This window comes from Benincasa hispida, chromosome 11 (genome assembly GCF_027475165.1).
Source record: "Benincasa hispida cultivar pf3 chromosome 11, pf3_genome.v1.1, whole genome shotgun sequence".
NCBI lineage: Eukaryota > Viridiplantae > Streptophyta > Magnoliopsida > Cucurbitales > Cucurbitaceae > Benincasa > Benincasa hispida.
In genome coordinates, this window is record NC_143488.1 from 1,802,075 (window position 1) to 1,814,199 (window position 12,125).

General features: G+C 29.7%; 2 protein-coding genes and 1 long non-coding RNA gene across 3 annotated transcripts; all 3 read left to right on the plus strand.

Moving 5' to 3' along the window:
• Nucleotides 1-2,215: 2,215 nt before the first annotated feature.
• On the plus strand, nucleotides 2,216-3,173 carry LOC120091761 (uncharacterized). The gene has a single exon (XM_039049882.2). The coding sequence runs from the start codon at nucleotides 2,565-2,567 to the stop codon at nucleotides 2,898-2,900; it is 336 nt and encodes a 111-aa protein (XP_038905810.2). The 5' UTR covers nucleotides 2,216-2,564; the 3' UTR covers nucleotides 2,901-3,173.
• Nucleotides 3,174-5,607: 2,434 nt separating this feature from the next.
• LOC120091655 (uncharacterized) lies at nucleotides 5,608-10,507 on the plus strand. The gene is made up of 2 exons (XR_005485767.2): nucleotides 5,608-6,065; nucleotides 10,114-10,507. It is a non-coding gene; the product is annotated as an uncharacterized LOC120091655 (long non-coding RNA).
• LOC120091654 (protein HAIKU1-like) lies at nucleotides 6,062-7,723 on the plus strand. Its single transcript, XM_039049756.2, has one exon. It carries the CDS (start codon nucleotides 6,279-6,281, stop codon nucleotides 7,236-7,238), a length of 960 nt encoding a protein of 319 aa, XP_038905684.1. The 5' UTR covers nucleotides 6,062-6,278; the 3' UTR covers nucleotides 7,239-7,723.
• Nucleotides 10,508-12,125: the final 1,618 nt, after the last annotated feature.

Genomic DNA, 12,125 nt, shown 5'->3' on the forward strand with positions numbered 1-12,125 from the left:
AAAAACAAAATTTTCCCTTGTTTGCAAATTGAGAATTTAGCAGATGGAATATCTATTTATCAATAAACTTAAACAGGAAAATTTTGAAAAGATTTTATATGGACAAAGCACTTCCATTAAATATTTCAATGGAAGTCCGTTTATAAGATATAAAGAAAGATATATCTCGACTTCGAGACGATAATGGAGAACTTTTTGATCTTGAAGTTTCATATCTTAGTGCAATTGGTGCACTTATGTATCTTGCTAATAACACAATAGTAGATATTGCATTTTCAAAAAAATTTATTAGCTAGATATAGTTTTTCTCCTTCAAAAAGACATTGGAACGAAATTAAGTATATACTCTGTTATCTCCGAGGAACAATCAATATGAGTTTGTTTTATTCAAATAAATCAAATTTTGACCTAGTTGGTTATGCAGATTCTGAATATTTATCTAATCCACACAAAACTAGATCTTAAACAGGTTATCTGTTCACATGTGGAGGAACTGCTATATCATGGTGATCGGTGAAAGACTATAACGGTCACTTCCTCAAATCATGCTGAAATTCTTGCAATTCACAAGGCTAGTCAAGAATGTATATGGCTAAGATTAATGACTCAATATATTTGTGAAACATGTGGCTTGTCTTCTAATAAAAATCTTCCGATAATATTATACGAAGACAACACAGCTTGCATAACCCAAATAAAAGGAGATAAAACAAAGCATATTTTACCGAAGGTTTTCTACACTTATGATCTTGAAGAAAATGACGACATCACCGTACAACAAATTTGTTTGAAGGATAACTTGATAGACTGATTTACTAAGGCACTACCAATTGCAACTTTTGAAAAATTAGTGCACAACATTGGGATACGGCGACTCGGAGATCTGAAGCGATGTTTTAATGAGGGGGAGTAAATATATTGTATTCTTTCAGGAGTATATATTATAGAAATATGTACTTTTTTTTTCTTCACTAGGGTTTTTCCTAGTAAGGTTTTAATAAGTCATATATATATATATATGTGGACATCTAAGGGGTATCATAAATTATAAAAATAAATAGATGCGCATTGCTTAGTGTCCTAAAAGTCATGTGTCAATCTTCATATTTTCCATATGCCTTGTAGTTATCATGTTTAGTGTCCATATAAGACCACATTCTACTTGCCACTTTGCTTACAAATAGTGGTATTTGGTGGATCTTAAAATCACACACATTGGTGAGAAATCCACTCCAATTTCCACTAAATTTTCATAATTTTAGTTATTTTATTTTATTATTATATTATATTTTCTCCATATTTGTTGTCCTCCGTTGTGCTCTTCAATTTCACAACAGTTAAATTTTTTAGTTCAATAATGTAGGGAAGGGTTTGAAGATTTGGTAGCACAACAATGTTTGTTTTTTTTTTCTAAAAAAAAAAAAAAACTTTAGGCGAGTGAAGGTTCGAATCTCTAATTTTTGTAGATAAGAATACAATACAATAAGGTAGGATTAAAATTAGATTAATGAATAAAAAAGGTAGGATTTTTTTCTCCTTAAAAGCAAATACTGAATTGCGATTGCGAGTCGAGTTATACCCAACAAAAAGGTTTCCGTAATTTTACTTTATGATGAAGCAAAATGTTATAAAATTAAAAGTGGGTCAGATTTTATTTGGGAATAATGAAAAATTCATTTTTTTTACCGGTTAAGAAATACTTTTGGTCCCTAGACCTTCATAAAAGTAACAATTTAGTCTATGAACTATGATTTATAACAATTTAGTCAATGAACCTTAATTTGTAACAATTTAGTCCCCGTATTTTCAATTTTATAACAATTTTGGTCCCTAAACCAGGTAATAATTTGGTTCTTACACTTTTAAATGTATAACAATTTAGTTCCTCACATAAAAAAAATAATCAAAATTAGATGTCAATTTTTATTATTTTTATGATGTTAACGTTGTATTTTATAAAAATATTGAGTCTCTAATTATTTTATCGATTTATTTATGCAAAAAATTTCATTAAATCTTAACATTGATTTCTACAATAGGGGTTAAATCGTTATAAATTTTAAAGTGCAAGAATTAAATTAGTACATAATAAAGCTCAAGGACTAAATTGTTACAAAATTGAAAATATAGTAACCAAATCGTTATAAACCAAAATTGAGAGACTAAATTGTTAATTTTATATAAATTTAGGGATTAAAAATGATTTTTAACCCCAACCCAAAAAAAAAAAAAAAAACTGTACATAAAATCCAGGTATGTTTTAGAAACAAAATTGAAAAATCAAATTAAAAAAAATGAAAAAAAAATAGAAATGGTTAGAAATACAATTAGGATAGTGATCCTCATCCATTAAGAAACCCCAACAATTAGAGATGAGAAGAAATAAAAAAGAACCCTAAAATTAGAGAGTGGCTAAGCAACAATTCCGTACAACCGAACCAAAATGCCCAATTTTTAAAGCCCTAAAATTTCCATTCCCTCACTCAAATCCACCAAAAAAGAAATTTCCCCCAAAATCCCTCTCTCCGTCTTCCTCCTCTGTAATCTGCAACAACAAATCAATCATGAGTCTGAATTGCCTCTCATGTCAAATCTTACAGAGAACGGATTCCGAGAGACACCGCGACCAGCAGATCCAAACTTACTATGCTTCCGACGAGTTCGATTCCTCGGAGCGAAGCTGGTCCGGCAACCTCTCTTTCCGCCCTCACGATCGCCATAACAGAGGAGGGTTTCGGGGCCTGCCGGAGAATAAGGTCGCTCCGATCAGTCACCGCCGTGCTGTGTCGTTCGGCGGGAAGGAGCCCAGGTTGGTTAGAAGCTCAGGGATGAGAAGGGATTGGAGCTTTGAGGATCTTAGAACTATTCGAGAAGAAAGGGAACCATCTGCCAATTCCTGACAACATTAACCTTTTTTTTCTTTTTTTCTTTTTTTTTAAAAAAACTTGTTTATATATATATATATATATATATATTTTTAATTTTCGTATGGAATTTATTATATATAATATATATATATAAGCTAGTAGAAATGGGGAGATTCCTTTCAAAACTTTGAAAATATGTTTTTTTTTTTTTTTAATTTGAATTTTATCACATGTTTATTTTTTAAATTTGGATTTGTATTGTTTATTAACCACTCAATTATAAAAATCACTAATTATAATCTTTTATTCTGGCAGTGGTATTTGAATTTTCAATTTGGAGAATCGATGATATGAATAGAAAGAGCGAGAGGGTAAAGACAAACAAATGGGTTAAAACATTTTTTTTTTTTTTTTTTTTTTTGCTCAATTGGTTCCAAACATAATTCAAAAAAAAAAAAAATATATCAACCAATCATAATTCAAATGATTAATTTAAAATAAAATAAAATAGAAGATTTTGTCAAGGTAAAACGATGATAATATAATTATAAAAAAAAATGTCAAGTTAGCTCGATTATTCCATTCAATATATTGTTAAAAAAAATAATAACCTAACAATTTTGCAATGAAATTCATCAATTTATTTTGATGATGAACTAATAATTTATATTGCGCATTGATTTTGAGATACTTATTTATTTATTTTTGTCAAAATGTAGAAAGTGAATTAGAAAAAAGAGAGATAGAAAAAAGAGAAAGAAAAGGGAGAAAGGCAAAAGATATAAAAGGACAAGGAAGAAAACATATGGAGAGACCATTTTGGAATGTTTGATTTAGAAATTTGTTACTTAAGAAAATGTAGGGCTAAAAATAACAAAAATTTATGTCATTATCGAATAAGTTGCACCACCTAAATAGAGCCAAACAGAAAATCAACTCTTTCTAAAAAAATAAATTTGTCTTCGAATTAAACTTAACTTAATCATACCCACGTTCCATATTTATGTTCTAGTTAAACTAAATAATCTAAAAATATGTTCTTCTCGTTATTTTTTATATCAATGTATATATTATAATCGATTGGACCTCAAACATACAACGTTGAATAGGTCTAACCTATAATAATTGTGATGTAATTGTTAATAAAAAGAATAAAACAAAAATTGTGGTTAATTCTTGACCCATGTGAATAAAAATTTAAAATAAGCAAGACATATCCCAAAAGCCCACTTGAATGAAATATATGTTTCCAACATAAAATATATCAAGGAATAAATTATTTTCCAACATGTTAGCTGCCCAACTTTTCCTTACCAACCCCAATGTCCTTAGTTTGAGTTTCATGTCTTTATTTCTTTTAACAACATAGTAACATGGTATCATATTAAGCTAGTGCAATTTTCTTTCAACCTTAATAGGGTTTTTTAAAATTGAAATTTGTATTATTTTGAACTCATGAAGTGAGCAAAATAAATGTTAAAAATGTGCCCCATATAATATTTAGCAATACAAAAATTGATACAACTCGATGGAATTAATAAATATTTGAGTGAAATTGGTATCAAATTCTATTGGCATATCTAGTCCCTATTGGAAGGACAATTTTTTTTGTAAACAATAGTTGTATGTTACATGTTCAACTTCTCTTATTCTTTCCACATGGACATGTTGTTGTTTGCAATTATGTTACAAAGGATTCATTGTACCACTAAAAGACTTTATTATTGATTGGTTGGCAAGCATCAGAACATAAGTATGGTCTCACATGTTAAGTAACATTTTTGACCATGCATGAGTTGCTTGTGCTAGTTGATATCAAGATCTGTTTAACATATTCGATTCGTCCTGGTTTTAAAAACGTAGAAGTCAACGTTTGCATCCTAATGACAACTTTCAAGTAGGCTTTATAATGATTTGGCATCAACAACTTTGTGCTGCACTAGAGAAACTATACTAATGGTTGAGTGAATTTAGCAATAACACTATATATTAACTTACTATTTTCACTTTATCAATTATTAAGGACTTGTTTGATAACATTATTGTTTTTTGTTTTATGTTATCATTTCTCTTTTTTTTTTTTTTTAATAATCATTCCCGTTTCTTATTTCTAATAGTTCAAGAACCATTTTTTTTTAAAAAAAATATGTCAAATTTGAGAAATTACAAAACTGTTCATTTATGTTTGTTTTTTCCCCTTTCTGTTCACATGATGTTTTTGGAAATGAGTTTGGTTTTTGCCTTAATGGTCATAACGGGTATGCTAGATTCCTATATAAAACATGTATATTATTCCATAGTTTTATATTTATACATTATCAGAATTTTAATATTTAAAATTTCTAATTCGTAGATACATTATTTTAGTTTTAAAATATTATCAAAGGGTACACTTAATTTAACGTGTTTCACACAAACTCCACTTGCACATTTTTCCCATATGGGCAAGCTACGTTACAAAAACAATAAAATGTCAAGATTTTACCCTATAATAGTTTTCAACATTGCCCATGTTATTTATCTGTACCAATTAATTTGACCCATTAATGTAACTTTTCACATCAACAACAAAAATATAAAGATATTTAAAAAAAATAAAAATAAAATTTGCTCAATATGTTTTTTGAATGGGCTATTATTTCTCAAAAGCCCAAAATACTTAAAAGTTGGGCTGTTTCTCTCTCTTTCAATGGCCCAATTGATTTGTAGAAGAAATTTCTCAGCAACGCCATACACAAACAGAATCTTTCCCATTTTCTTAAAATTTTCTTCAATTTTCCCGTTGACTTCCAAAATCAAAATATTGATTTTGGTTTTTGGTTTGGGGTTCCATTTTTCTTCTCTTTCGCGTTCTTTCGATCCGATTGTTAGGTTTTTTCTTCACATCTTTGATCCTCCTTTCCTTAGGGTTTAGACCTTTTCTTTGTCGTCTCAGATCCTCAATTTCACCGCGTAATTCCTTTCCACTTCCCTCAGTTTCCACCCTTTGGTCTTCATTTTTGTTCTCCTTTTTCCTCGCGTTTACTACTCCTTTCTTCTTCATAGTGTTTAAGACGTCAGAAATCTTTGTTTTGTTGGGAGGTGCCTATTTAATTGGTTTTCTTGTTCATACCATTTCTGGGTTCTCTTTGCTTTCTGAGAATGGCTATGCGGTTGACGGCTTCTGGGATTTTTAAATTGCGGAGGATCAAGTGAAGGGTATGCTTTTGTTTTTGTTCTTGTTGCTTCTTCTGCTTTGTTGGTTGGATTTCTCTTCCTGTTTATTGGATTTGTTGGATTTAGAAACTGGTTTCAGTGGATTTGTTCTGTTGAAGGATTGTGAATGTTCTGAATTGTTGGGACTTTAGGAGAAGTGGGATTTGATTAGATTGCTGTTTTTTTTCTAGATTTCTTTAGTTAGTTATTGCGGAGATGGATAGAAACAGGCAAAATGAGAATTTGGGTGTTAACAAAATGGGGAAGAATATTAGGAAGAGTCCAATACACCAACCAAATTTTGGTAATAATGCTGCTAGGCCTCAACCCCAGCCACAAATTTACAACATAAGTAAGAATGATTTTAGGAATATTGTTCAACAGCTTACAGGCTCACCATCTCAGGATCATCAGCCTCCTCCTAGACCACCACAAAATCCACCAAAACCCCAAAGTATGCGGTTGCAGAGAATAAGACCTCCCCCGTTAACGCCGATTAATCGATCAAATATGCCTGCTCCTATCCCTGCCCCTGTTCCCATTCCTCCACCACAGACTCTAGTCAATAACAATGTGCCTAGACCTCCACCATTTGCTCAGCCACCTCCAAGACAGTGGCCACCAATGGCACCAGGAGGAGACTCGAACTGGCCAAACCCTGCTGCCGAGTCTCCTATTTCGGCCTATATGCGTTATCTTCAAAATTCAATGATGAATCCATCTCCAGTAGCAAACCAGGCTCAATTTGTACCACAACCTCAGATTCCAGGTCAAATGCATCCTCCTCATGTACCTCCATCTGGTTTATTGCCTAATCCAAATCCACCTGTTCCTGTTCTTCCATCCCCAAGAATAAATGGTCCTCCACCCCCTGTCCCAAACTTTCCTTCACCGCACTGGAACGGTCCCACCCTTTTACCTTCCCCGACTTCCCAGTTTCTATTGCCTTCTCCTACTGGCCACTACAATTTGTTGTCCCCTAAATCACCGTATCCATTACTCTCACCGGGGATTCAGTTTTCTCCGCCGCTGACTCCTAATTTCGCATTTCCATCCATGCCTCAATCAGGGATCTTAGGTCCAGGGCCTCATCCACCACCTTCTCCAGGGGTCATGTTTCCATTATCTCCTTCAGGGGTTTTTTCCTTATTGAGTCCAAGATGGAGAGATCAATAACCCCTCAGAGCGTTTTCCTGTTTTAAATCTCCATGCCTGCTGACATTTTCATCTACTTGTGAAGATGGTTACCAAACTCATGTTGTAAGCTAGCTGCCTGCCCTTTTGCTGTTTTATATCTTTCAATTAGTTTGATTTTTTCTTAACACTTTAAATTGTAAAATCTTTTTGCATCTCATTTTCGCTCTGGAAAGATCTAATTCTGTAACTTGTATAATGTTTTTTCCCCTTTCTAGGACTAGTTCCTATTAGGCAATATAGTGAAAGATCAAGTTACCAAAATTGTATTACTACATGTAACAGGAAGAACAGAGCTATAACCTTAGACATAGGATTTCATAGATGTCAAGTTGATAACTTGGTCGTTCGGTCGGTCTAGTCGAATAATAGTCCAATTCTGTAAGATGATGGAATGAATATTGTTTGGTATCTAAGTTTTTTTTTAGCTGTTTATAGAAGGAAATGCAGAAGTTTTGCATTGTTTATGCCTTTTTATTGTTCTTAATATTTCTACTTTTGCTCTTTTGTGGCTATTATTTCATTTTTCTATAAATTGTTATTAATTATCATAGATTTGATACATGGTTAAAAGGATATGAAAAAGAAAAGAAAAAGATAAATAAAAATAAAAAGAGATATGTTAAGAATATTTTAGTTTCTTTATGTATCTAATGCAATGATCATGAATATGGCTGCCGTGTTAGATATGCTTTTTTTCCTGATAAAAAAATAAGGGCAAATTTCAATTTATATTCCTGAACTTTTTGGGGTTGTATTAATTTAAACCTTGAATTTTTGGTTGTATCAATTTAAACCCCCAACTAATAATTGAATCGATTTAAATTTTAAATTTTCATAAGTATATCAATTTACACTTTTTTCAAGATTTAGTTTGAAAAATATCAGGCAAAATATTTAATTTTTTCAATCTTAAGTTTAGAAGTTTAATCGATAAAATTACAAGTCTTACACTATGTTTATCCATATGAAACATAGTGAAGGGTTTAATTGATACATTTATGAAAGTTTAGGGTTTAAATTGATACAACTTTTAAAGTTCAGGATTTAAATTGATAAAATCTTCAAAGTTTAGGGTTTAAATTGATAAAATTATTAGTTTAGAATTTTAATTGACATAATTTCAAAGTTTAGGAGTATAAATTGATATTTGTTCAGAAAATAATGCTTAAAATTGGGAGAATCAAGCTTCGTATATATGATAATGAGATTGGTTCTTTCGACCCAAAAAAAGAAAAGAAAATATGTAGAATATGAGAACTTGCACCTCGTATATTAAAAAGAGTACATAACGATTGTCATTGATCTATGCTCATTTTAACTTTTATATATATATATATATATATTTAGTCTCTTATATTTTACTATTTTCCACTTGTACCCTCGCTATCAAAGAATGTTAGTATTGAAATTTTTTTAATTTCGCCAAAATTTTAAGTTTGCATAAACTTTGTTGTGTGTAGGTCTATACCTATTTTAATATTCCCCGATGAAAATTGATAAAGTTAGAAAATGTTAATGCATAAATAACTAAATCGAAGCTTTTTAAACCATAGGATTTACGAATTATATTGAAAAAAATACCTCTATGTTGTTATTTAACCTTAATAGAATATATAAATTTAGTGTTAAAAGGACTAGAATAGGGAGGAAAAAATAAATTTTAAATAAATTTTAAAACAACAACAATAAAAATAATAAAAACTTTTGTGTGTATAATATATTTACAATGTAATTTTTTGGGGTATTTTTGAGAATTTGAAGTGACAAAAAGATCAAATTTCATAAATATAAAAGGGATTATGCTACTAATTAGTTGGTTTTATTAGCTAACATTCTTTTAAAAATGTTATTATAAAATATTATTTCATTATCTTTAACTATAATAGATTGATAAAAAAAAATAAATTTAAATACTACTTTGGTCTTTGTATTTTTAGCTTTGATTTATTTTGATCTCTGTATTTTTAAAATATTTATTTTGACCCTCATATTTTCAACTTTGATTCATTTGATATCTATACTTTCAATTTTAGTTCATTTTTATCCTTGAACTTTCAAAAAGTGACCATTTAGATTCCTTAAAAAATGAAGTAAAAATGAAAATGAAGGAACTAAAATTGTTACTTTTTGAAATTTAAGAACCAAAATGAACGTTTTGAAAGTAAAAGGACTAAAATGACTTAAAGTTTAATGTAAAATACAATGACTAAAATAGTATTTAAACCTAAAAATAATAAGTCCAATCCAACAATTTTATTTAGTTGGTTAAGTTATATATTTGAATCTTATTTGTTTCGATATAATTTGTTCTTTATAATTTGGTTAAACTTTACAAACATAACTTGGTTAAAATATTATATCAAGGAAAAATGATAGGAGTTGGAATCTCCGGTGAAAGTTTATTCATTTTTCTCCATTTTTACTTAGCTCTAAATGGTAAATTTACTATTAGCAAATACAAGGCAATTTATAAATACAAGTTAATTATCATATTAATAGAAACAACTTATGTATTAGGCAATTTAGAAATGCAAATTCATTATCATATTAATAGAAAACAACTTATGTATTAGGCAATTTAGAAACACAAATTCATTATCATATTAATTAAAAATGTCTTATGTATTAATTATTAAGTACAATGTCGAAATCAAAATTCGAAAGCTAAAGAAACTAAATCGAAAATAAGTTCAACATATAAAACTAAATTCATGATATAACCGATTTAACAAGTCAAGTTTATGGTTGGATCATAATTTAATCTGAAGTAAATCTTTACATTACATTTAGGTCGGTTGGATTAGAGTCAATTTTCTCTCTATATATATTTGAATGATGATGCATTATTTATTAGGCAAGTTGGCAAGTTGCAATGCAAGGAGTCTAAAACTGGGCCCCCCCAAAACCAACTCCAAATTCAAATTGCCATTAAATTATGCAATTTCATTCAAGTGGAAGCACTCAAAAAGGAGGAGAAAGCCACAAACAATGGGAAAAAAAGGTTTTTTTTTCTTCCTTCTGGTCTCTCTCCAAATTTGAGATCACAATTTAAAGTTGCATCACTTTCACACCTATCATTGTCCCCACTTCCCTAATTCTCTTGTGTTTGAAATTGAGGTGTAGATTTGAAATTTTGACCTCTGAATGAAATAATGGATGTTGTAATACGTTGGTAAGGTTAAGAACAAAAATGTGGAAAGTAAGAATTTGAACCTTCAACTTATGGTTTACTTATGATCATTGAGCTATCATGGTGTCTGTTGAGCATCCCACATTGAAAAAATCAAGGGACGTCACACTCTTGATGAACTACTTCTTTCATAGCCAATTGATTTTGAGATGGGATCCCATATTATCTAATTACAATTGTGTTGAGAAAAATCTCTCATTTCTATCACAGAAATAAGTAGAAAAATAACACGGGAAAAACTCCAAACTCATAAGCTTCTCTAACTATGATGATTTGCTCCTTTTATAGTGCTTGGAGCTCATGACTTCTTTAAACTTTTCGGATGTGGGACAATTGCACTTCTAACATTTTGCCAAGACCCAACAACAATTGGTGATTTAACCGTGTCTATGTATGTATGTGTGTTACCGATGATAATTTTGAGGCTAGCTAATTGATTAGTTAAAGGCGAAGCTAGAAAAAATGGGCATTGGGTTGACTTAGATGACTATTAAAATGGGTTAATATTTTTAAGTTATAAAATTACATGTTTGAGGCATCAATAATTTTACAGTAGTTCAGTTCAACCAACTCTTCACAATTTAGAAAATATGAAAAAAAAAAAATAAAAAGAATAAGAAACGATACAAAACACATTTTTTTATATATTTAAATTGATTTAATATACAATAATGTTGGATGTTGATTATTCCAATATAATTTCCAAAAACAAATTCAATGGTTGATATATTATGAATTGTTTGAAGAAGGGTTTTAGGGTTCAAAGTGATCATCATCATATGAGCTTTCCATTGAACCACACTCACATTCCTTCATCTTCCTTCTCAAATTAATATCCAATCTCAATCTCTCAACTTGCATAAATCCCTTATGGCCCACATGCATGAACATACCCTTCCTTTTTCTCTAATCACCACTTTAAAGATGATTTGAGCCATGAAAAAAAAAAGTGATCTTTTTTTGTACATTCCAATTAGATTTGTATAATTTGAAATTGATGTAGGGATTAGATTTTAGGATTTCAATTTTACAGATTTATCGATATAAGATATCGATTTCGACGTATATTTTTGTAAAAAGGAAGTTATAAGTTCTTTTTAGGCAAATAAAAAATATTTAAGTTAATAAGTAATCAAGTAGTATTTATTATCTAATTAAGTTATAGATTTATTGTTATTAATGTGTTTTTAAAATGTTTATTGATGAAAAGTATACCGAATATATTGATTAATCTTTAATATCAATGTTGAGTTCTCTTATTTACATACATATGTTCTGAAAAATATTATTTTAATATTTGATTTTGATACACAAGTTTAGTTATATAAAACTATAGTTTTGTTACTCCAAAACCTCCATCCCTAAGGCTATAGATAGATTTTTTTTTACAAATAATACATTCAAGACCTCATTTTTCTTTAATGGAATCACATATATTTTGAAATCAAATACAAATCATTAAACTTAAATATACAGCTACAATTTTTACATGCTATTGGCGATTTCATATTAAACAAATGAAGAGGTTTCGTCAACATTATAAAATATACGAGTTAATCATTTCATTTAATTGGTTTGGCACAATTGTATTAAGAAAAAGATTTGTTGGGGGTGGTAGAAGCACAATATTATGGCTTAATTTATTACTTTATTTAGTTAGCTTTGCAATATTTATA

Excerpts from the sequence above, each read along its gene's own strand:
- LOC120091654 (XM_039049756.2), top strand. The coding sequence starts at position 6,279 with ATGGATAGAAACAGGCAAAATGAGAATTTGGGTGTTAACAAAATGGGG.
- LOC120091761 (XM_039049882.2), top strand. The coding sequence starts at position 2,565 with ATGAGTCTGAATTGCCTCTCATGTCAAATCTTACAGAGAACGGATTCC.